We start from the raw sequence: 26,012 nt of genomic DNA, 5'->3' as shown, positions 1-26,012 counted from the left end.
AATAGCTCGCTTATAGAAACACACATGGTTACGTACACTATACACACACACACACACACACACACGTGTACTCACACGCATGCTGAGGTGTCAGGCAGCACAGTTTTGTCAAAGACTGATGTTATAGGCGCAAAGGTTACAAATTCAATCACTTTAGAGATGGCTGCCACATCACCGTGTCTCCTTTCTTGCGCACGTGTGTGTGTGTGTGTGTGTGTGTGTGTGTGTGTGTGTGTGTGTGTGCATCCATGAATGTATAGACCCTGCCCGGCGTGGATTGAGAACGTATCGCTGGGTCGACAGAAACGAAAACGGTTAGAAATTCAAACAGGGTGGAGCTGTCACATCCAGCAAATGCATCACATTACAGAAAGCACGATCACATAAAGAGAGAGAAATGGACAGAGAGAGAAAGTGTACGAAGCGAGACGGAGTTAAGATAATAGAGATATCGTGTGGACTGTTGCGATCAATCAGGTAAAGAAAAACAAAAAAACGAATCAACTCATATGAGAGGAGAAGCTGAGCCTCTGTTTCCCACACAGAGGAGAGCAGATCTACAGTGTCAGCACATTCAACCGGTGAACCAACATCTGTTTTTTCATCTTCCTTTCCTCTCTACCACTCTCCTCTATCTCCCTTGACCTTAGGCTCTCACACACATACTCTATTTCTCTCAGTGATGATCATCAGCCTTTGACAGAAGGTCTAAAGCATTTCCCGGCCTTCCCAAAGGATCTCAAACACAACCACAGTTTGCTACTGTATATGTGTGTGTATAGAATATAAACTGCCTCCTGACTTTATCCACAACCTCCTTGACCTGTATACTGACCACTCGGCTGCTCACATCACATGTTACTTTAAAGCTACTAGGGGTGGGAAAAAAATTGATTCACCTATGTATTGCGTTTTTTTTTTAATTTTACAATTTTGAAATTGATTTTTTAATGGCAGAATCCATATATTTGCTTCATTTGAGTCTATGCAGAGGTCGAAGGAAGTTACCGCTTTTATTGTTGTAGTCTGAGTAACGTGACGTCATATCCGTTCCGTATCCGTCAACTAAAACAAACAGCACCCGGCCGCGACGAGGAAATACAAAACAGCGGAGGGTCCGCGTGGATTCGACCTGCACCCTCACTTATTAAATCCAAAGTGCTAAACACACACATACAGTAAAGTATGGAAACACTTTGGGTTTCACACATTTTCAGGAAAAGCAGAGCCAGACATGATGGCTAAAGCTGCATGCTAACTCTGTCATGGACAGGAAATGTAATCGTATTGCGGTCTAGCAGGCCGTCACTCTCATCTCCGTGTTCAAATCAGCCAACGCTACAACTATATCGCACCCATATACTGACATTTATGTTAAATGCATTCAAACGGCCCCGACAGAGCTGACCATGGACGTATAAAGAGAATGGAGCTAACGGGCGAGCTAGCGATGGACTTGGCGAAGTTAGCAGAAGTATACATGTGTGACTACGTCGACTACGGTTTTCAAAACAAGGTGTTATCAAAGGGAACTGTATATATGAAATACATATACGGAAATAAGATTGATAGATTACATTCACCAGAAGTATAAAACATTACATGTCCCTTTTAAATTAAAAAGAACATATCACTTATTTGTCATGGAAATGTCTTTATTCTTTGATTTTTGGGTAGCTGGAAAAGAAAAGTAATAAATAATGCCTGAAAATGACGGATATATTTGACTTCAGGACATCTCTGACTACATACGTGCTGAAAATCTAAAATTTTAATGTATTAATTTAGTTTTTTTCAAAGTAAAAGTCCCTAGAAGTGTATGATTCAACTTTTCCCCATGGTCTAGAGTTAAAAAAGTTAACAAAAATCGCAAAAAATCTTAATATCAAATCGGCACCCAAGCATCGTGATAGTATTGAATCGGGAGACAAGTGAATCGTCTCAGCCCTTAAAGCTACCACACAGTCGCTCACCACCACTCTGAATTCTCTTCACTCATAAGACCATCTGACCTCCTTTCATCCACAAGAATCCAAATCAAACAGTCTTCTTCAGTGTAAAAGCTTAGCGATTGTGTGGACAAGTACCACCTAAGTGCGCTCATACACACAACTCTCCCAGCTGTCTCTCAGATTTGACCCTGCCTGTTGACTTCGGGCTCAGAGATTAGTGGAGAAGTGTGCACACACACACTTGCTATTCAGCCAGAAGGCGGCAGACGACGTCGGTATAGAATCATAATGACCGGAACAGACGCGGTGGAGAAAATCCTGGGGATTTATTGTGGGCTGGTTAAATGGAGGGAAGATGTGCTGAATGAGAATGGCTGTTCCGCTGATTTCAATTCATAGTGTGTTGTTGCTGTGAGAGAAAGTGTGTGTATGTCAGACCAAATCCATGTATATTGACTCTCTGCTCCCACAGAAAGAGGCTGGTTGTGAGTCTGCATACTGAGGAAATTAGCTGAGAGATATTGCCCCCTTCTGGACAGGAATGGGTCTTTATGCACTGTCCCATATTCTCAGCACAATACTAGTATGTCACATACTTATAACACAAGTCTATGTGTAGAAACCCTTATTGAGACAGTTAAAAATCACAGCCAATATGTGATCATTAGCAATCCTTTCTGTCTGATCAAAGACACATATCCTGCCTCCAGAAACACACCGTCAGTCACAGCGTTGACTGAATGCCTCGGATTTGCAAATGGCGAATATGTCTGACATAGGCGTGACTTACCGGGGTGCTCCCATCTGACAGGGTCGTCATGCTGATGGACATGCTCATCTTGTCAGAGGAGGAGAGGGATGGCGGGGAGGGGCTCCTCTTCTCCGCTTCCTGTCTCTGGAGGAAGTCACGCCAGGCCCGCTGGATACTACACGGAGCGACGGAGGGGACAACATAGAAACACAAAAGCCGAGTTTTTAGATATAATGCATTTTCCGAATTGCTAAAATGTTAACGTGAAAGTGGGTCAGTTCACTTGACAGTCAGTCAACTCACAAGGTGGATTTTCTTTAATATTCAGAGCGTTCTCAGAATCAGTCTTGAAGTTCATGCATTATGCTATCCTACTGTAAAAACCACCTGGACCAGCAGTTTGCAACCTTTTTGACTTGTAACCCCTTCAATTTAAGTAATGTCTTAGGAAGGGTTGTGAACATCTACATAAGTTAATAATGTTTCATTTGAATCACTTTAAGAGGAGGCGAAAACCGTACAGTATTTCACAGAGAAATGTGAACATTGGAGAAAAGTGACTAAAACATTATAGGTATGTTTTGTCTTTTTTTCCTATCCTGTTAAAGATACAGTGTGTAGGATCTGGTGGCATCTAGTGGTGTGGTTGCAGATCACTCCTCCCTTTTCAAGACTGCGGTAACCTGAGACGCAGAGTGCAAATCTGTGGTAGTCAGACGGCGGCTCGTGGTACCACAGTTTTGCACTCTGCGGCTCCCTTTACAAGCGTGTCGGAAAACTACGGTGGCCTTCAGGTAATGCAGTCACGCTTAAGGCTCTCTCTAGAGCCAGTGTTTGGTTTGTCTGTTCTAGGCTACTGTAGAAACATGGCGGAGCAACATGGCGAACTCCGTAAAGAGGACCCGCTCCTTACGTAGATATAAAGGGCTCATTCAATGAAACCACGATTCTTTGTTTCAGGTGATTATACACGAAAACATAGTTATGAATATTATGTTCCATTTCTGCTAATAGATCCCCCCGAAATGTTACACACTGTTCCTTTAATCATCGACCTCTCAGAATCATCTTGCTATCTCAGATTGGGGATCACTGACTTACAGGAAAGGTTAGAAATTTACAAATGAAGTATCCAGTAGACATAGGTTTACTCTTTTATCAGACACACTGTATGGAATCAAAATTAAAGTCCACAATTTAGCGGTAGATAAAAAAGATATACTCACATCAACACCTTGGTCTCAATGGGAGGCATGCTGATATTGATGTTGTTGTCTAGGTCCATGGTCAGGTGGTTACTGAGAAGAGGGAAAGGGAGTAGGGGACATTCAGAGGACACACACAAGTCCAATCTCAGCTGGGGTTATCAGTAATTAAACAGCGATGGCTTGGTCCCATCTGCAGGGAGATGGGCTTTTACAGCAGCAGCAGCACAAGAGCAGGCTGCTCATTCTATCTCTGTGTTGTGTTTAGTGTGTGTGTGTGTGTGTGTATGTAAACCTACCTCTGCAGCTGGAAACCTCCATCCTTAACATGCTTGAATCCACTCTGGAGGCTCTTCAGCTGCTCCTGCATGAGACAGAGACAGGAGGAGGGACAAGAAGAGAGACAAAGAGACAGAAATAAGAAAACAGTTGACATCTCAGATATGAAACTTTGGTGCAGACACAGGGAGACGCTTTTGCAATAAGAGAAGACCCCTACGGTGTGTGCGTGTGTGTGTGTGTCTGTGTGTGTGTGCAAATACGATTAAATGTTTGGCAGATGTGTGATCATTGTGCCGAGCTCAGGGACCCCTGCAGCAAGTGGTTCGGCAGCATTTTGGCTCAGTTAGATGTTTTCTTGGGAAGTTAGTGAAGGGAAAAACTCAGCCAAACTGCTGGTTCAGCATCTTTCAAGGCATTTGGCCCAGAAGCACAGAGAGGGAAGTCAAACACAGAGAGACGGGGCGAGGCAGAGAGAAGATACAACGGGACATAATTCACGAAACCGGTGTATGGCACAGTTGTTGCACAGATGTGGCAGACGCGTTGGAGATTACGGCGATCAAACTTTACACTTTCACTCAAATGACTTCCGGCTCCGTTCGCCGCTCGTCGCCTGCTGCCGTCCTCCCCTCGGCTCCATCCTCCAGCTTTAATAGTGCTGTGTAATGAGGACAGGCCTGCCTCTACATAATTGAGCAGACTAATTCAATTACAAGGGAGCAACAAAGTTTAAGTGGAGCAGTTCTTCCTGATGAGCCAAGAGGGTCACATCAGGCTATACGGAGCAGCTATACCGGCAGCTACATCACCGTGTGTTTGCATTTGTGTGTGTGTGTTTACAGTGAAACCTGCCAAATTCCCCACTTTTACTTGATATTTTTTGTTGGATTGCTCCATTACTGCATAATGAAGTATGCATGGAATAATATATTGCATCTATTAGATGGCAGATTGGCCTATAAAAACACTCACACTATGAAATATATTACACCTATTAGAAGCACTACCACACTAAGAAAAATGGCTGTTCTGCAGTGGTTGCTTGGCGTTTTGATTTTAAGGTGTTTAATATTCATTATATAGCGATATATATGTTTCCCCTTTAATAACGACGAAAGGGTCACAGAAAACGTACCCTTTTTGAAGTGTAAATGAGCATATATATATATATATATATGTATCCAATTGAATCACTGTCTTACTGGATTTCCGTCGCTGTTGAAACACACCAACATATCTTTTTTTTTTAATAAAAAGGTCTATCTTGTTTGCCCAATTTCACTGTGGCAGGCAGTGTTGTTTTTCTCATTACTCTCCTTCCCAGAAGGAACAAGCAGCTCATTAGACAGAATCAAGGACTTTGACTAGTGATCAATGATTGCATCAAGGAGCTGTTTTTCATCTCTTTCTGTTTGTCTTTCCTTCTCCATTTCTCTCTGATGAAAAAAGAGGATCTGTGAAAAGCGAAAACTTGGACTAGGATGTGGATTCTGCACAAACCCCAACCTCCCCTTCCCCTGAACTTTCTTCTGCTTTGAGAGTCAATGTCACCTCAGCCTTTCCCAAATCCGCCCTAATGCTATCCTGGACTGAAAGCTGTCGCTCTCTTATACAATCCATCACTCTCACACGTACACATCCTGTCAGAACGGTTTAAACAGACTGTAAAAAAGTGGCATTCGGGGATTTTGAGACAGGCGAGGCAGAGAGGATGAACAGCAAGAGCAAATAAAGACAGGAGAATGAACTTAAAAATAATTTAGTGAGATGCAGAGTATAGACTTGGATAGTGAAAGAGACTACAGGCAGAGAAATGAGCAAGTGGCAATGATGGAGAGATGAGCCAAGTATGAACGAGGAGGGATGATTGTGTGTGTGTGTGTGTGTGTGTGAGATTGCTAGGTTCTGGGTAATGGAGTTGCTGATAGAATGAATGAGCCGATCATTTCAGTTTCCCCTCAGAGTTACTGATGGTCCTGCCACGGGCCTGGCCAGGCAAACTATTAGTCCACCTCAGAAACAAGCGCACACACACAAAGTATACCCATTTGCACATGGACAAACACACTGAATTATCTCCATTGATATACTGGCCAGTCTATCAGCGACTCAACTTCATAAAGTATCATCCTCTCCCTGCTTAGCTCCTTATTTTGTGTTCCCTTAAAACAAGTAAGTAATAAGTTATCAGTGGTATAAACTGGCAAAGTTACATTAATTGCATTTTTAGACTGCGTACAAAAACATGTAGCAAATAGCTAAATTATAAATATAGTAAATTTGAGCAAAAACAGCATGTTGATATACAGCCTTTACACACCGGGAGATTTTTTTCATGGGATTCATTTGCACATCAATATATATTTTTTCAAACTGTTGTTTTTTGGCATGAATACTTTCACACGGACTGCAAATATTACGCGACAAAAAAGCAACGTAATTTTTTATCCGGAAGGAGATCGATTTATTTTTTTTCGTTTTTACCTTTCACAATAAAAGCCCTAGATATACAGTATAATAGTGTTTCATATTTTTGAGTCATTTATTCGTCACGCCCCGATGTGTGTAAAGGCCTTTACTGCTGCAGATAATGATATTACATTACATTATTCTGATATTACAGCTTCTCATACTCATAAGCCTGAATAACTAACCGTTTACTATTTGTGATGTAATTATACATCTTTTTTAGGTAACTAACTTGGATTTGTAAAGATTTTAATGCACCCACAGAAGGGGAAAATGTTTCCATGGATATGTCAAATCATTTTGATTTGGTCCATACATGTGACTCCCATAATAGAGTATGGAGAGTTTGTCAAACCTCAGTAAATGTGCCTTTTTGCTCTTTGTCTCTCTGTTATACTTTTGTGAATATAATCTGCAGCAGGTTGCATTTAAGACTTTACCCAACCCTGAACTTCATGAATGGCACTTTGAGGATCTTTACTGATTCTATTTTTCCTTTACCTTTGTATCACTGTTTCTTTCATTGATTATGTGTGTGTGTGTGTGTGTGATAAGTGTGTGCTTGCAAAACAGAAATTCCAACACTGATATCCGGAGCGCATTATTCACCACTTAAATAAAACCCTGACTTCAGCAGGACATTTACAACGATCTTAATACACGCTATTGATTTCAAAATCTATAGTGGTATACATTTTGCAATGATTGTGTACCAAACCAAAGTCTGTATGTGTTGTCCAAAACCCTTTTCTTCTGCTAATCCACACCTTCTGCCTCAGTGGAAAACCCCATCCCCTATCTGGAGGAGGAATGCCAAAAAAAAGTACCGGAACATAAACCAGAGGTTTGCATAATTTAGTGGCAGAGTTGACAGGAAATCTATAGTCATTTTGGGCTTTGGCAGTGCCAAGCAGGCTTATATTGATTGGTGTGTGTGTGTGCAAATATGTGTGTTGGTTGGATTTATGGTAGAGTCAGGCAGAGCAGAGAGAGAGAAGGAGGCAGGGAGGAGGAGAGAGAGATGCTGATGGAGAAGAGACCTTGAACCCACAGTACACTACACAACAGCAGAGGAAATAGAGCTACTGACAGCCAAATACAGACCACAAGCCCTCTTGTGTTATCCATCCCTCCTTCACCCCCCGCTCCATCTCCATCTCCACCTATTTCCTCTTTCATCAATCTTTTCTCCCTTCGCTGCATTTTCCAAAACTAATATGAAAATAAAAAAAGACAGGCGCGAGGAGGCGATGAGAAAGCACAGAATTAAGAGAGATGGAAAAAGGGTAAAATGATGATTCGATCACACTGTGACAAATGTACTGGACTCCTTCTTGGAGAAGAAGGACAGGAATAAGGACAGACATAATAGAGCACAGCGGACTGATAGTTGTTTGGGAGGTTTTAGAGGTCAGAGGGCCTGCAGGGTTTGGAGGAGATACCAGCAGGCTCCTGGCTGCTGCCTTCACCCTCTCACAGCTACATATACTGGAGCAGGAGTACATGGAAAAGGACTTCCACCACTATTTACGCTGTAAATGCCCAGCAGTCCAGGCTATAGCTACGCAAGCTATGCAAGCCACAGTGTACTCTGTAGCCAGGCAGAGGAGGCATTTCTGGAGCAAACCCATATCTATCATGGCCATAATGCAAGAGCAAAGGGGCAGGGACAAGAGGCATGCCAAACACAAGACCAACCGTCTGCTTTGGTCCAAAATTAGCCCAAATTCAGTTCATGTTGCTAAATGTTACCCTTAAAATGTTCACAGAGGCTTAACTAATTACAGAAACAAACAGATTATACATTTTTTGAATAACTTCTGTCGTTTTAGAGTTAAAGGATGTACATTCATTTACATCCTTACTACTGTAAGTGTTTTTTTTTTTTTTTTTTACAGCTGTACGTTGTATTATTAAGGCAGCCTGGTCTCCTAAAACTTATGTTCCCAGACAACTGCATTGTCAATTGCGTTTTGAGGGAAACGTATTTTCTCCCAGATTACGTTTATTTTCGACGTATTACAAATATGTTTCTAATCAAAGTCCGCGAAGCCAAAAAATACAGAACTTTCACCCAGGATTTTTTTTTATTAACATTTTGTTAAACATTTACATTCAAATGTTTTGTTCAACGTTCTGTACGCAACAAATATACTTATTTTAAGCCAAACAATGATATTTTGCTAAACCTAACCAAGTAGTTTTGTTGCCTAAACATTTGTTGCATTTTTTTTTTGTTTCAATTCACAACATTTACAATATGTTTAAATCTGCAACCATAATCCTGACTTTGATTTTAAGCAATTTTTTTTTACCCCTGTGCATGCTGCATTATTATCAGCTTCTTATATTGTCTCTTGTCTATATTTTTAGGCTAATACAGATAGTGTGAGCTACTGGACACCTGAATTCCCCTAAGGGAATGAATAGAGTATCTTATATCTATTTATCCATCTAATATACGTCCTGCTCAGATGACTCTTAAACATTTGTTAGAAATTGTTTTATTCTTTTGTACTGATGGCTGTACACATGGCCTTTAATAAAAAGGCTTGACAGGCTTGTTGATGCGCCAAACAGGACAGGTGGGTTGAGTCAAGCTCAGTTAAGGGATATTTACAACAGGCAGGTGTTTATGAAGGCCAAAACCATCTCAGACTGTCCTTACCACTCTCTGTACAAAGAACCTGAGCTCCTCTCTTCAGGCAGCAGCTATAGATCCTCTGCAATGAGAAGTAAACCACTAAAAGGTTGCCTTTGTATTCGATATGCTGAACATGGAATAGCTCGTGCACATTAACAGCTGCCCTATCTGCCTTTTATTCGCGCTTTACGCTCCCTCACCTCTGATATGATCTCAGGGTTTTTATACTGCTTAGTGTTTTTATATTGTTTTTACAGTGTTTTTGTTTTTACTGCCTCATAGTTGTTTTATCATTTTTATTGTCTTACAGTTGTGTGTGGTTTCACTGCTGTCTTATTGCCTTGTTAATATAATGCTTTAAAAGCAGGCTGCACATCACATTTTCTATAATGGGACTATAAAGAATGACTTCATAGACTTCGCTAAGTGTGTTTCTTTAAACAGGTCTGTGGTGTTTTTTTCCTGCTGAAATCAGCAGTTTGATTCAACATCGGCTCTCGTAGTGTTTTAGAGACACAGGAGAAACTTTTGTTTTTGTCTTATTTATTTGTAGAATGGAATAAATGGAAGAAAACTTGGGGTGCCGATTTATAGATCTACACTGTATAAAAAAAGAAAAAGATATTTGGATCACTGTAGAGGATGTTCAGGTCAGATACTGTACAAACGGTAAACACTGATCTCATCTACGCTGACATCAAGCAACTCATTTTGAGCATTTGATTCATGCAAAGTGGCAGCGTCTCTCACCGCGTGATCAACTTGTGAGACTCATCTAGCTCGTGAAGGAAGCCTAAAGGCTCATACATCAAGAAAAAACGCTGTGTTACTGTATAAAGGAGAGACAATACAGGAGACAGCGGAGGGAGGGGCTGAGTGACTGACGCTCTGAGAGGTTAGATACCTCCGCTGCCACGGATAAAGGGCAGGGGAAAGATAAAGATACAGCACTTTGCAGCGAGACGGAAAGTGATTCGCTTCAGAGTCGGCGAGGGAGTTAAAGAGGAAGAGAATATGAAAGCAGGATCTTAGTTGGCGGCGAGAAGAAAGGATGCGGAGGTAAAAAGAACAAGCCTGTGGGCTCAGAAGAGATTAAACTGGACCAATGCCAGCCAGCCAGCCAGCCACAGAAACACAGCAAAAAGAGAAACGGCCTGCCTGGGAAGTGACCTTCATCTCTCCTGTACATGGGGCGTAAATCTGTCCCCTGCACCTCCAACTGATCTAGACACACACACTAACACTCACACACATGATTTAAATAGCTCTCCAGCTCCTCTAAATGCCCCCTTAACTCAGTTCAGGGGACAGAGTGACAGACAAAGAGAGTAGACAAATCCACACATCTAAAGAGCCTATAAAACACAAAGTCATCATCTATTTCCCTCCTCGCTGCACTATATTTTCAACTCCGCTGCTCTCTAAGGTCACTGTCTTCTCCTTCTCTCCCAACGACATAACAAACACGATATATTCTCATGTTTGCTTTTTTGTGTCTACTTCTGTTTACTCTCGTCTCTTCTTGTTTGTCTTGTATCCTTTGCACAGTCTCTCAGTCTGAGTTGGTTTTCCTCTTCAATACTTGATGAGCTTCCTGATGTGAAGTGCTGGCAACGGATTCTGGGTCGTCACTCTATCGTCTTCCAGCACTGCAGAACATTGGCCAGCTGTGTTTGTTTTCCACATGAACTCAATTTACTCTGGTACACAGTCTCTCTCCAGAAAGCTGCACACACACACACACATAGGCGTACAGTACGGTATGCATTTTCTAACCTACAATTAACCGGGTAATTCCAGTTCATTTACAGACGGTTAGCGGGACAAACAACATGCAACCATGTACAAAGTCATGCATTACATTTAAATAAGGACAAAGGAAGATGAAATCAGTGTGAAATAAAAACACAATTAAAAATAATTATTAAAATTACATATTTTGTGTTAAGTCTGAAATCTGATAGACAGATAACGAATCAACAGGTTTTAAAACCTCTTTGTTCCTAAAAAAATAAAGGCAAATCACATATTTATCCAACTATGAACAATAATCAATACAACTTTATGCAAGTATTATCAGCAAAAGGTACTGCAATGAAATAGAGTCTTAATAATAAACCATATAGTATATTATTAGATTATTATAGTTGATGCATTCATGTGTAAGTAGTATTTTACTGTAGTAATTAGTCAATGTGGAGCTAATTCTATCTAGTTTACATACTGTTGGGTTGTGTTATCTATAACAATACATATTTTATATGTAAATTGTTACTGTAAGTAATCAGGCGGCAACCGCCGTGTCTGAAAAGTGAAGCCAATGCTGAAATGTAAAGTATGCTTTAGGGCGTGGCTACCTTGTGATTGACTGGTCTCTACCACGCCGTTGTCCGGTTTGTTTTTTTTCCGTGTTTTTGTCTTAGAACTTTAACCCTTTCATAGTGTGTTTCCAGTTCATGAAAGTTAATTCTAACATTTTGGTCGCCTAAAAACGTCTTATTCAGCATTCTGTTGTACTTAGCTCCGCCCTCTCGTGTCAATTCTGGTTCCAAAGAATCAAGATGGTGACGACCAAAATGACAAACTCGAGGCTTCAAAATGTAAGTCCATCAAACAATGAGGGTGACATCACGCTGACTACGTGCACTTCTTCTATACAGTCTATGGTAGCAACTGCAGCTGTTAGAAAAATGTAATGTAAAGAGGTACAACTCTGAATTATAGTAAAGTAGAAGTATAGAGAACGGAATGCAAATAATGAAGAATAAAATGGAAAAAAATGAAATAAAGTGGCTCACATTTGTGCTAAAGTACAGTGCTTGAGTTAATGTACTTAGTTACATTTCACTACTGCCTTTTTTTTTCAGTGCTTGGAACAAACCGCAATATGTCCACCATCACCAACACACACAAAGACAATCAGCCAAATCAACATTAATGTTGCCTCCCTATACATGCATGAATTACTTCTTGCCAGCTCTGTTTGGACAACGACCAGGAACTCCTAACCCACTAATGGTCTAACCTTGAGGCTATGAGTTATTCCAGTCACCTTTCAGCCAGAAAGCTGTCATGACCTGGTCCTTTGCTGATGGTAACCTAACTGGTTTAAACACCATTATACCATCTGCCATACTACATAGAGACCCCCCCTCTCTCTCACACGCACACACACACACATGAGCTATCCAGAGGGCTCGGAAGGCAGCCTCTATCAGTCAAGCCTCCCTGGGGTCCTTTGGCCCAGCCAGCCAGCCAGCCGGCGCCATCTCTACCATCACACTCACATCCTCATCGCTCTGTTCTGCCACGGGGACACAGAACCTGTCAGTACACCGCGTGTTGTGTGTGTGTGTGTGTGTGTGTGCATGGAAGTGATAGCAAAAAACTGAGGACAGGTGCTGTTATCTGTAGCCATTTCTGGCCAGACACTGTGTCTTCTGGCGTGTGTGTGTGTGTGTGTGTGTGTGTGTAGATTTGCCAGTGTCCATTGGGATTCAGTGTCCAGACACTGGCAATGTCGTCCCTGAGTGACCCTGCAATCAAAGCTGGCTGGCACTCTCTCTTTCTGTTGCACTCCCTCATACACACACACAGAAACAGACACACACGCACACACACACACACACACACACACACGCACACACACACACACACACAGAGAGTGTGTCCCTCTTTCTGCTCTGGGGGTTAGGTTAATGACTGACGGTGTCAGAGACAGAGAGGAGCTGAGCTGCATACAGAGAAAGAGGAAATGGAGCAGGGACAAAACCTAAAGACAGGCACATAAGCCAATACAAAGCCAAGGAGAGAAAAAGGCACGACTACACTGCTGTATAATAGAAACATGAATAAATGACAAGGTGATGTGAGGTTCTGTGAGTTTACTGTGCTTAGCAAAAACATTAGAGCTGGATATATTCCGAGGGGTAAGCTTAGTGGAGACGAGCCAAGTCAGTCTGTGGGCAATGCCAGCTGTGGGAGACAAGAGGAGTTGCCAGGGGTTAACACGTATACATACACATTTCAGAGGTCCCTGGTTGTCCAGGCAACATGAGCATCTGTGTGGAGTCAGGCCGGAGCAGAAACTGGTCCACCATGGGGAAATATAATTCTCTGCACACAGCATGTGCATGTGTTTGTGTGTCTTATTTACTCCATAACATTTCCTGGTTGTGTGAATAAAATATGGAGTAATCTGACAATAAACCATTTTTTCCTTCCCAATACCGATTCTGATACCTGAACTTGCGGTATCGGCTGTAACAGAGTACCGATCCAATACCAGCGTGATAAAAAAAATGTAGTTGCTGACTACTGTTACACTCTCCACTAGCAACGCACTGTTGTTGTTTGCTATCGTCATGTGACAAACTATCTGCAATCAGTTCTTCCTCGCTGTTCTAAAACAGTAGTTGTCAGTGGCAGCCATGATACCTCCAGGGCGGCAGGACAGTGAAGTCTACTGTTTTGGAGCGGTGAAGAAGAACTGATATACGGTTAAGTTGATTTTTTCTGGGTTAATAAATTATGGTATAGGTTCGGTGCATAGACTGGCATACTCGCCGATACCCAATACTGCATTTTTCTCTACATAAAAAGTCTGCCAATCATGCTTGTCAGTCTCAAGTCATAAACTGTGCGGCACATGGAGCGCATAAATAACAATCTTTTTTTTTGTAAAGTACAATCATGTAACAGGAATAATGTCGGTGATGCAGGTGCAAAGACATAAAGCAACTAAGCACACTAGGAATATAAGTGCAAGACTGCAGTGCAGCCAACAGAACAAATCACTACAAATGGTAATAATGAAAAATCATTATATGTATTCATAGAACATGCAATTTATGTCTTTTCCCATATTGATAAATCTTTTCCTTAGCGCCAGATATAAGAGATCAAGAGAGAACGATGTACCCCATGAGAGGATCTTTTTGGTTGTCACTGTGAGGGCATGCACACCCTGAGGTAATGTACATACATCCTTTTTGCCTGCAGCATTTTCCCTGTGTAGTTAGCACTCCCGGCTCCCCCGGTGGGCCATAATCAGAGCTGTAAAGCCGGCCGTTAACATGCCAGAACAAACACACAGTAAAGCAGCTCCTTTTACAACGCCACTCAATACTACCTGTCCTCCACGGAAGCCGAGCAGAACACCACTGTATTAACGACGGTGCTGCTGGGTGGAGGGCAATATATGCAAAGAGCTGAAGGTAAATGTATGCAACTATAAAGTCTCTTTTATTGGGCATTATGGTCAAACGGAGGGATCGGCATCGTTACTTAATAAGATTGTAAAGGCGGTTGTGGAAAAAGTAAAAAAGCGCAGTAAAAGAGATGCAAACTAAGGAATACGAGCTCCCCGGGGGCTTTTTTAGTTAAAGCGATATGATCCTATTTGGAACTTTAAAGTGTTAATGTCTATGTAAAGTGTATTTAACTTTGTGCTTTCCCCGTCCTTGGAAATAAGCTTTCAGAGCTCTCAGTGGAAAGACTCAGACCAAGGCCCTCTCACAAGAAGAGCTTAAATTCCACCTAAAGGTGCCATTTGGCCTTAGAAAAGTCCTCCAGTGATTTCTTATGCACTTAAATTAAAGTTAGCAAACTTGCAAGAGACAAATTTAAAACGGTCAAATCGATGTAGCAGAGGCCAAGTTATCCCGACTTTTAGTCAATAAAACGAGTCAAACCCCAAAACTCACAGAATCCTTCCCATAATCCAACTTGCTAGTGTCTTTCGTTAAACCTTTTCTGACAGGTAAAAGTCCAGGTCTTTAACAATCCGGTTTACAACCCTGGGTTCACATCAGGAACGGAAGCAGCGCCCTATATTATCGTTGTCTAATCTGAAGCCTGGCTGTTCACATCAGAAGCGCATTGTTGGTCAACAAGCGATTCTGCTCATCTGCTGTTTACTAGGGCTCTCTCTCTCTCGCTCTCTGTTTAGACACAACTGACAAATATGTGGAATAAGTACATAATTTAAAACCCAGGATCACAAACAGCAGTGACACTAGTCTATTTCTTATAAATATAGTGGATGGATTTTGAAATGTGATTGGGGAGGAGGGACTGGAAGGGAATCGGAGGAGTCAAAACTCCGGGAGAACATCAGGGAGAGAGGCGAGGTGAAGTCAAAGGCGTTCGTGGGATGCTGATTTTATCATCTTATCAGAATCAAATCCTTATCATATAAAATATAGCATTTATATCATTTATAGTAGATTATCAGTGTGTTTTCTTGTCAGATTTGCTCGCGGCATACAGAGAAAATAGACCACGGGGCGAAACTATCGTTGAAGATTGCGAGCCAGCCGCGGAGCTCCGTGGCACGGCGCACGCTGTGTGAACAGCTCAATTGATTTACATGGGCGCTGAAAGGACATGGGCAGCGCTTCTCCGAAAAATCGCGGCGCTTTTTTTCTGTTTAGAGTTTGTAGTCTCCGAGCCCAAGCCGAGACACCCGGGTGATGTTACGTGAGTACACAGGCTGTGTTGTGCTCTTTGTAACTAATGATATAACTATTTCTAACATGTAAAATTGGTGGCGTGAACCTTTAAAGGTGTGATAGGTCATCATGATTTGATGGCTGCTTCTGTACGCATGCTTGTTATTTTCCTGCCACTCTAAAACCACACACACGACCGATCAAACAGACACATAAAACCTGTTTTCTTTACAATGTTTGTGATAAAACTAGATGTTCACATTCAGCACTCACAAAAACTCCCTGTCACACACACACACACACACACACACACACAAACCAGGCTTGAGTTGTGAGTTAGAGCTGAGATTGTCCATTAGCAGTGGTCCATCGCTGTTTCAGGCTTAATGAAGTAGAAAGCAAGAAGAAAGAAAAAGCCTGCAGACCTGATTAATGAGAGAGAGAGAGGAAAAGAGGAAGAGAGGAACAGAGATGAAGACTAAAGGAGAGAACAGGGAAAAGAGAGAGAGAGAGAGACAAGTAATGTATAATTAGAGGTGATGAAGTAAGGAAGGGAAGGACAGAGAACCGGAGAGGAGGGAGCTTATGCTTGATTTTTAATTGATCCGTGTAAAACTGCGATGTGAGAAACGCTTACCTCGTCCTAATTCCTTCAACCTCTTTACTAAACGGTTCCTCTCACCTCCTCTCAAAGCTATCACTCCATCTCCGTCTCTGAAAGTCTTTTGAAGAATCTCTGTGTCTATGAGCGTATATAGCTTAACACTGTGCAAGCCTGGCTTACCTCTCTGCAGCTCAGCAGGATATGATTAAAGTCACGGTCCAGTTAACTGCTGGTCGCCCTCGGCCCTGTGGGCCTCGAGAGGAACCACCCACCTGCACTGGGCCTCTTAGGGAAGGCTAAGTGCACAGCCACACACACACACACCAATGAAATCAGTCACCTGTGCAGGGGCATGCAGCGAGCGCTAGACTCTAGCTAAAGCTTGGCTATGCTCTAAAAAGCAGCAGCAGGAACAGCACTGCAGGTTGGCGTGGGTGTTCATTAAAACACCCAGCACCATTCACAGGGAGAAACAAGGCCATAAAAGCAATTAATCTGCCCATAAACAAGCTATTCCGCCTGTCCAACACACCCACAGCACACGCAGGCATGACAGTGGGAGCAGGGAGGAGGGGATGCTGGGCCTCTTGCTCCTCCCGGCTCCCTTTCTCATTATCTCTGTCTGGATTTATCTGACTAGTTCAGAGAAACAGAATCAGAGATCTTAAGGGTTTTTTTTTTTTTAATCTAAAAAGCATTGCTATCTAAATCCTGCAGTGTGCTAAAATATAGAGATAGCGCTACACAGAAAGCGGGTAAAAAGTCTCACATCACAATCTCTACAGATCAGCACACTGGGCTTAGATAGTGATGTCATCCCACAGGTTTGTGCACTGTTTTGCAGGGTTCACAGGTTTCTATCACCCGTTTCTTTGCTTTCATTCCTGTCCTTATAGAAAAAATGTGCACCAATTCCATAATACAATATTAATAAGATAATATTTTGATAATGGGATTAAGGATTTAGATACATCATATCGTATTCAAGATATGTCTGGAAATCATTACCTAGGGGTGGGAATCAGCAGAGGCCCCACAATACGATATCATCACGATACTTAAGTCACGATATGATTGTATTGCAATTTAAACATTTTGCGATATGCTGAGTATTGTGGTAAGATATAATGCAATATTTTGCAAATTATTAGCTTTTTTCACCAGCAAATCATGCAGTTTGTCAACATCTGTTTTATCTAATAAGATACAGTTTTCACTGTGTTCATATCAGAGTTTTCATTCACATATCTTGAGGTCAGAGGTCAAGGGAACCGTTGGAAAATGGCCATGCCAGTTTTTCCTCACCAATATTTAGCGTAACTTTGGAGCGTTATCTAGCATTCATTCCAACAAGCTAACATGACACGGTTAGTACCAATGGATTCCTTAGATTTTTTTAGTTTTAGTCATATAAGCTTTAAGACTGAGCCTGCTACAACCTCTGAAAGACAGAATAGCGGCCGTCGATTTTTTCCCCCCACCCCTAATTTTACTAAGTATGGGGTGGTGAAAAAAATAAATACTTACACAGAAACACAGAAAAAAACATGACAAAATGTAAACAGAAACATGAAAGAAAAATGTGAGTTTTGAATCATCTAAAAAAATGCTGTGGATTTAAAGTTGAATATATAATATATCGCAACATAGCAATTGTATCCATGATTAAATAAATAATACTTTTTTTTGTTGTTGGTGCAATATAATATTACAAAAAGACAGGAAAATTGGACGGTGTTAAAACATACAGACATTCGGACATTGAGACAAGTAAAGTACACTACAACAGTTATTGAACTGGGAGGTTGAGTTTGGCCAGTGTTTGTGATGTGACATGTAAGATAGGTGAGGTATGTTTGTAAGGAGAATGGCTATTGGCTAATGAGTAATGACAAAGAACAGAGGAAAATAGACAAGGTAGGGACTGAAAACAGATAATGATAAATATAAGATATGAATACTCTAACTTACTCTAAATAAAAAAAAAGGCATTTTGTTCATTTTTCATGACAGTTTGCTTGGAATCATTCATTTCGACAATTGAATTTTGTAAAACAATAACATATTATAGTACCACAAAAACAATTCCACCGAAGAAGGGCATAAAAACCTATACCAAATCAATATGCGGTTCAATGATCCACTGTGGAGACCCCTATTGGGAGCAGTCAAAAGACTAACAACAACAACAACATAATTCCACCAAAAATCAATTATGGCAACATCAAACTCTAAAGCCTCGATTATATTCCCGAACGGACGTGTTCACGGACAGCTGCGGACACCACGGACGCAAAGTAGTTCTATTTATACTGTCCGCTAAGAGAACGCACCCCAAACATGCGCAGTAGATCGTTACTCTAGTGACGGTCACAACGAATTGCCGGTACGCAGATGTCTGCACAGAGTCTACGTGTACACTCTCTGATGACGAAATTTACGTCACGCATTGGGCCATCGCTTACTCACGGACGTGGAAGGTATAACTTTGGCTTAAGTGCCAGGTATTTTCCAAGGTCATGTCTACCTGGGGACCAGTTTAATCTATTAGTAAGTAAAAATATAAAAACTTCACACCAAAAAAAGGATGACCGAAAAAACAAACTTTGAATTTGTAATTTTTGGTTTGGCAACCCCTGCTGGCCACCGGGTCCTACAATAACCAGCTGCTTACTTGATTTCTTCCCCAGGCCTTAACGACTCATATCTGTATTTCAATAATCCCTATACACTGTAAAAAAAAAAAATGACAAAAAATTTCAAAATGACAGAAAAGAAATGTAAAAATGACATCTTTCATTTGTGATTTATATGTAAATGGTCTTAGATTTACAGTATTTTTTTGTAATCACAATCGTAATTATTTGTATTTAAGCTTTTCTTGATCATTTTTAAAGATAATTATTCTGTTTTTTTAGAAGTTTATGACTCTATTTTAACAATGAATTTATGTTAGAAGAAAAGGATTTTATGGAATTCTAAAAATATTTCTTGTAAAAATACAGATTTTTTTGCAAAACTTCTGAGAGTTAATGTAAATTTGGGCTTTTGCAACGTAAAATTACATGTTTCATTTGTGATTTATATGTAAATGGTCTTAGATTTACGGTGTATGACTATTCTAACAATAAATATATGTTAAAAGTAAATATTTCTTGTAAAATTACAGTAATAAAGTTTTTTTTTACTGTTTTTTTTACAGTTTATTTATATTAATCAATGGACAGTATTTTTCCATTTTTTAACAGACATTTTCTGGCGCCCCTGCTGGTGGAAAATTTCCGTTATTTTACAATTACACTTTTTTTTTTTTACAGTGTACATTTTCCCTCACACCAGATGTTTATTACCCCAGAGGACAATAAGAGTATCTGTCAGAGTATCTGAAACACATAAATAATGATACCAGTGTTAGAGTTAGTATTGATGAACCTCCCCTCTCCTCACTTATTACACTTTTATAACAACACTAAACATATCAGATATGTGGTATAATAAGCAACTGAGCGTGTGTGTGTGTGTGTGTGTGTGTGTGTGTGTGTGCATGTGCAAAAACCTTGTCTGCATTTATTGCCAGAGGCTGTACAGATGATGAGAGATGATGAGTTGGATGCCTCCACCCTATTGAGTAATAATGAGGGCGCTGTGATTGCCTGAGCTAAGAATAGTAGGCTGCTTTAATAGTGGGATTGTCTCTCTGCTATCCGACCCTACGGCTACACTGTTACTAGATTTATCACTACAGGAGGAGCTTTAACAATGCAGGAAAAGGCATAAGCACAAACTAACGAGCATAAAAACACTAGCATGTAGTTGAACATGCTTTAGCTGTTGGGAGAAAGTGATAGAGGACATATGGAAAACAGAGAAGGGAACACAAAACTGTGGGAAATGTTTTTCCTCCACCAAAGGTCATAGGGAGGAAGCCAAAGCGTCCATACCTCTACTTTCCTAACATCCAATTATCTTGTCCTCATGCCCTCTCTTCAGCTTTCCTTCAGAAATTCACTCATTTTGTTCACTTTCTTTACAACACCCTGTCCCTTCTCCCCATTATTTCAGAAAATCCTTGTCTGTTTTTTAACCCTGACTTTCCAGCACGTGTCACACGGTGTTATTTTGTCCTTCAGGGTCTATGAAAACATGAGCTCATCACCAGGTAATGCACATTTGTACATACATTATCATGCTGTAATGTACAAACAGGCAAATGAGATGAGAGATGTGCATCCTCCCGTGCAAGATCGCAGAGGAAAACATATTGTCGTTTCCTCTTGTAAACCATCTGCTTCTTCTCAGCCTCAATGAGGTGACTGACGAATGGTGATGTTAACCACTCTTCCCAGCACGGGTCCCCCCTTAATTTTGTATTTTCCCGTCTCTTCTTCTATAGCGAGCGGCCATCACCCAGAGCCAATCTTGTGGAAAATGAAAACTATCTGTGAATATTCTCCGGGAGCTCGGGGAGAGTTGTGTGCTCTCCGAGCCCCATTTCACCTGCCGTGTTTATGGCTCCGCGCTGAGCTATTGCGTGACTTGTCTTTGCTCTCCGGAATCGCAGAGGGAGAATAAAGTTGAAATTAGTTCCGGGGATATATGTGTGTGTGTGTGTGTGTGTGTGTGAAAGGTGCAGAGACAGGAGTACACACACACACACAAACATCCACACAGGTTCAATTAGTGTCCAATCGTAGGGGAGTTGAAGGATAAGTCATGTTTAGCGCACCTGTCTCTCCTGCAGGGGTGGAATTAAAGCAGAGAGTTTGGGAGCTCTGAATACGAAAGCATCAACTGCAGGTCATAAACACACCGAGCGAGGAGACAAGCTGGAGTCTATCCTGCTTACATGATGACTCTTAGGGACAGATGCAATACATAAATCATCCCCCCACCCTCAAGCAAACGTACTGCATTTGTATAAAAGCGTAAACATGAATGCAAAGCGTGGAGAAAGAAAATCTAAAAATGTACAAATATCCCAATGCATCATACAGTAAACACCACAGCATCTTTTCAAGGATATGGGTGTGCAGTATTCACCAAACTGTACCCACCTGAGGCTCTGCTGAGTGGCAGGTACATGGGTAACTGTCACTGGTACACAGCTAATGAATATTCACACGGTTATTCTCATTGCATTATTCACACTCTCTCACACTCACACAACAGGCACTTTCGCAAGCTTGCATTTTAACTCGCTTGAACCGACACATTTTTGGAGACACGAGCAAATACAAATAAAAAGACAGGCACAGAGACAGTCGAACAGATTTCCATTTCTGCTGCTCGCAACTGTGTGCGTAGCTGTCAGCGTGTGAGCTGACAACAGGGAGAGAAATGCAGCCCACTGGGGTGACCTTGACTTTAAACGCAACGCTCACACACAACTCCAGAAGTTGCCATTATTCTCCCTTCTGTGTTTGACTCTTTTGTCAGTTGCGTACGTGCCTATCATTCTGTCCGTCAGTCTGCCCGTCCTTGTCTGATGCCGTTTTTTGAATGTAAGAGGAAATGTCAGTGTTGGTCTGTAAATCATCGTTTTAGGTTGTGTGTGTATGTGTGTATGTGTGTGTGCTTGTGTTATGTGTTTTAATGCAAGGCTCTGGAGAGCAGTAGAAAAAAAAGGCAGTGACTTCCTCCCACCACTGAATAAAACATCCCATTTAGAGGCAACAGCCATACAACATAAATCACCTTTCCACTACCACTGGGCACCTAACCAGAAAGAGAGACAGAGAGAGAGAGAGAGAGAGAAGCGGGATGAGTGGATGTGTGTGAGAAAGAAGGAGGAAAAGATGGAGGTGATAATGAAGAGGAGAGGCGACGTGAAGTTTTGGAAGATAGAGATGTTTGAACAGTATGAAAAGGATTTTGATGCAGGGAAAGAAGATAGTTAAAGTCAAATCTGGTGAAGAAACAGGATTGTTGACCGGCAAAACACACACACACACACACACACACACACACACACACACAATAAAATGAGAGAGCCAAGTGCTGTCCGATCAAACACCTTGGGTTTAAGCTCGCCAAGGTGATGAAAAAATGATGAAATTAATGTCAAATCAGTTCCAAATTTGGATTCAAGTAAGAGCGGTAATGCTTGATGCATACTGAAATTATAGTAAAACCTAAAGGAATAGTTTGATAACTTGGAATATATGCTTTTTCGTTTTCTTGCAGAGAGTTAGACGAGAATAATGACACCACTTTCATGTCTGTATGCTACGTATGAAGCACCAGCAGAAATCAAGATCTCCTGTGAATGATCGTGGAGACGAAACAACTTGTCATCTCAATCACGTCAACCTTTCCTGACTGTCAAAAGCAGCAGGAGTATCTAGGAAAAAGGGCAGCTTTCCCACAATGCTTCTTGCAAATGAGTCTACTTGTGTGTGTGAAATAAAGGAACAATGATAAACTACAAATACAGCCTCGTGGTTGTTTGCCTCCGCCAACCAGTCAAGTTGCAGTTTACATCCACGTCTGTCCAAAATGTCATCACTTCAACACATTTTATCCTATTCAATTATTATTAATTAGAGCTGTCAAAGTTTACGCGATAACGCAATTTAGTTTTAACGGCACTAATTTCTTTAACGCATTAACGCAACTTGCGATTTTTAGGTTGTAGCGGGCTCAGTTTTAAAGCTAGAGTGAAGATACTGGTCTATGAAACTAGAAAACCTAAAGAATCCATTGGAACCAACCATGTCATACTAGGAGGCTAAATAACACTTACGCTAAATTTTGGTGAGGAAAAACTGTCAGGGCCATTTTCAAAGAAGTCCCTTGACCTCTCACCTCAAGATACATGAATGAAAATGGGTTCTATGGGTAACCATGAGTCTCCCCTTACCGACGTTTCCCGTCTATATTGTTAAGCGTCTTTGAGTCCCTGAAAAGCGCTATATAAGTCGGATTTATTATTATTATTATTATGATCCTTTTATGATAATCACATGCAGTTTGGGGCAAGTCATAGTCAAGTCAGCACACTGACACACTGACAGCTGTTGTTGCCTGTTGGCCTTGAGTTTGCCATGTTATGATTTGAGCATATTTTATGCTAAATGCAGTACCTGTGAGGGTTTCTGGACAATATTTGTCAATATTTTGTGTTGTTAATTGATTTCCAATAATAAATATATATATACATTTGCATAAAGCAAGCATATTTGTCCACTCCCATGTTGATAAGAGTATTAAATACTTGACAAATTTCCCTTTAAGGTACATTTTGAACAGATAGAAATGTGTGATTATTTGCGATTAATCACAATTGAATATTGTAATTGATTGACAACCTTATTATTAACACAACAAATTTGAAATTGTCATCATTAGCATATGAATTTCTGAGTTATGGCCATAAGTGTTTTGTGAGGTCACAATGATCTTGACCCATGACCTTTGACCACCAAAATATAATCAGTTCATCTTGAATCCAAGTGGACGTTTGTGCCAAAGTTGAAGAAATTCTAGTCGTTCCTGAGATGTCTCGTCTACGTGAATGGTCCAGACAGACGGATGGACAACCCAAAAACATAATGGCTCCGGCCGCGGCTGTCGCCGGCACGGAGGCATAAAAACCCTAACTAAAACAAATGGGGTGGGGGTGTAGTTAGGATAGAGGAGGTTATAACAAAAGTAACAACTAATTGTTTTAACTGGTACAATTAATTGCTTAGCTAATCACTGTGAAAAATAAGATTATGACACTTTACCACCAGACACAGTGTGTGATTGTTACCCAATAGAAACATAATCACTTGAAATTACTGTGGTGGTTTGTAAATGTATGTTTTTCACTTGATTGTTCTTGATGTGTGCCTGCACGCTACCATTTGTGCTCATAATCACGTCCGTGTGTGCATTGTGTTCAGGTGAAGGTCAACTTTAATTACCCTTCTCTTTGATCGAGTTGAATTGAACGTGAAAGCAGAATGAGGTGGGAGGGGAGGAGGCAGCAGTCAAACAGGGTAAGTGCTGCCTTTTCCCCTCAACAGTTTTTTATTTATTAGAGAGGAATGATTTTAGTAGAATACTGGGGAGAGGTAATCGCATCAGAGTACCAATCATTTCTGCATTAGGGGGTAAAAAGTGGGTTCCCGCAATAGGCTGACTGTTATGGGAGGGTATCTAACTCCAAGTGGCTATCAAACCACATCCTCTCTCCTCCGGGCTGAGTGAAAGAGGATGGCTGGGGGGTGTTTAACAGCTTACTGATGTCTGTCTATCTGACCATCTGTCTATGTACCTGTGAGGGTGAAGGCACGGGATTAAGGTGGTTCACCCACGTGCCTGGGTCTGCAGTGTTTTTCGCCAGCTACAGTTGTCCGACCTTTTCTAATAGCTTGCTGGTTATTTACAGCCGACACACGCTGCTGCATTTAGCCAGTCGTATATCAGGCCCAATGCGTCAAGAATGTGCACGCACACACACAATGAAGTAATGCTCTGGACTTGGATGTAGGAACATAACAATAAATCTAATTTCTTAATTCTTTTTGCACTGACAAACAAACAAAAAAAGTAGTATCATCTTTAAACATTATAGAAATATATTCACAGAAATCCAGAGGGAGGCATTAATGCACCTGAGACTGTTTAGTAGCCGCCAAAAATTCCTCCCACCTCTCAAGGTGGTTTGAACAATCGGTATTTTAATCCATCTCAAATGCTTCTTAGGTACATTTACACTTCATTTTTTAGATATCCGATAGCTATCCGATCCGCCCAAGAGGCATGAAGTGAAAATGGGTTTTATATAATTGAAGATTTTGTTAAAAAAAACATAATAGAAAAATGTTTACTAAGGGCACAGAGGGTCAGCCAACAGCAGGCAGTGGCTTATATCGAGAAAACACTGAAAGCTTGTGTTGTAGATTGTTTTTTATTCACTATACCTGCTTTAATGAAAGTGCTCTCTCTCTCTCTCTTACACACACACACACTTATAACCAAGTCAGCACACAAACACAAACAGAGGGAAAAAAAAATACACATTACGGGTATGTTGCAGGGGTAATGGACTTGGTAATTGCTTAGCAACAGGCAGTGGCACCACCACCTGTCTACCAAGGTACCCACTGAAGGTCAGTGTGTGTGTGTGTATGAGTGCATGTGTATCGCAGGAGGACACAAACACACACAAACACACACTGTCTCATTGGTTTCTCTCTTTTCCAGTCTTGTTAATTCCACGCTGCATTTAGCTCTCCTGCTGCATTAGTGCATTCAGATACATCATATTACAATAAACTAGTGCAGGGATGTTCAAAATGTGCCTCTTCGGAATGGGACGATTGCTTGGCATCTGGTGTGGCTGCTCGCAGCTTTCTCAAGAACCGCTCATCCAAACAACGTCACACTCGACACTGTGCTTCCTTGGTTTCTGAGCAATACACCCGCCAAATGTGAAGTCGATCGGATGAGCGGCTGTTGAGAAAATCACTCATAAGTATGTCTCGTAGATCTCCGGCCTCACTTTCTTTATCTGTTCTTCAATGTACTATAGTGAGCAATGGAAAGCGAGCTGTACCCAGCATGCTGTTCGGCGGTGTTACACAGTTAATAGGGGTCTCCCCTCTAGTGTTGCATTGGTATATCAATATTAGAAATATATCGCAATACCTTGCCGTTAAAAAAGC

General features: G+C 41.2%; 1 protein-coding gene across 2 annotated transcripts in view; it reads right to left on the bottom strand.

The window, feature by feature from the left end:
* schip1 (schwannomin interacting protein 1) overlaps positions 1-26,012 on the bottom strand; it is a 261,637-nt gene that overhangs the window by 176,493 nt on the left and 59,132 nt on the right. For both annotated transcript variants that reach the window (XM_037774717.1, XM_037774718.1), the window contains exons 6-8: positions 4,208-4,272; positions 3,930-4,001; positions 2,743-2,878 (exon numbers count right to left, since the gene is read on the bottom strand). In XM_037774717.1, coding sequence (XP_037630645.1) covers positions 2,743-2,878; positions 3,930-4,001; positions 4,208-4,272 — 273 coding nt within the window. The remainder of the gene's footprint in view (positions 1-2,742; positions 2,879-3,929; positions 4,002-4,207; positions 4,273-26,012) is intronic.

The sequence above is a fragment of the Sebastes umbrosus genome, chromosome 7 (genome assembly GCF_015220745.1).
Source record: "Sebastes umbrosus isolate fSebUmb1 chromosome 7, fSebUmb1.pri, whole genome shotgun sequence".
In the NCBI taxonomy this organism is placed as follows: Eukaryota; Metazoa; Chordata; class Actinopteri; order Perciformes; family Sebastidae; genus Sebastes; species Sebastes umbrosus.
Note: the sequence above shows the minus strand (reverse complement) of the source record. Positions and strands in the feature narration are given on the sequence as shown.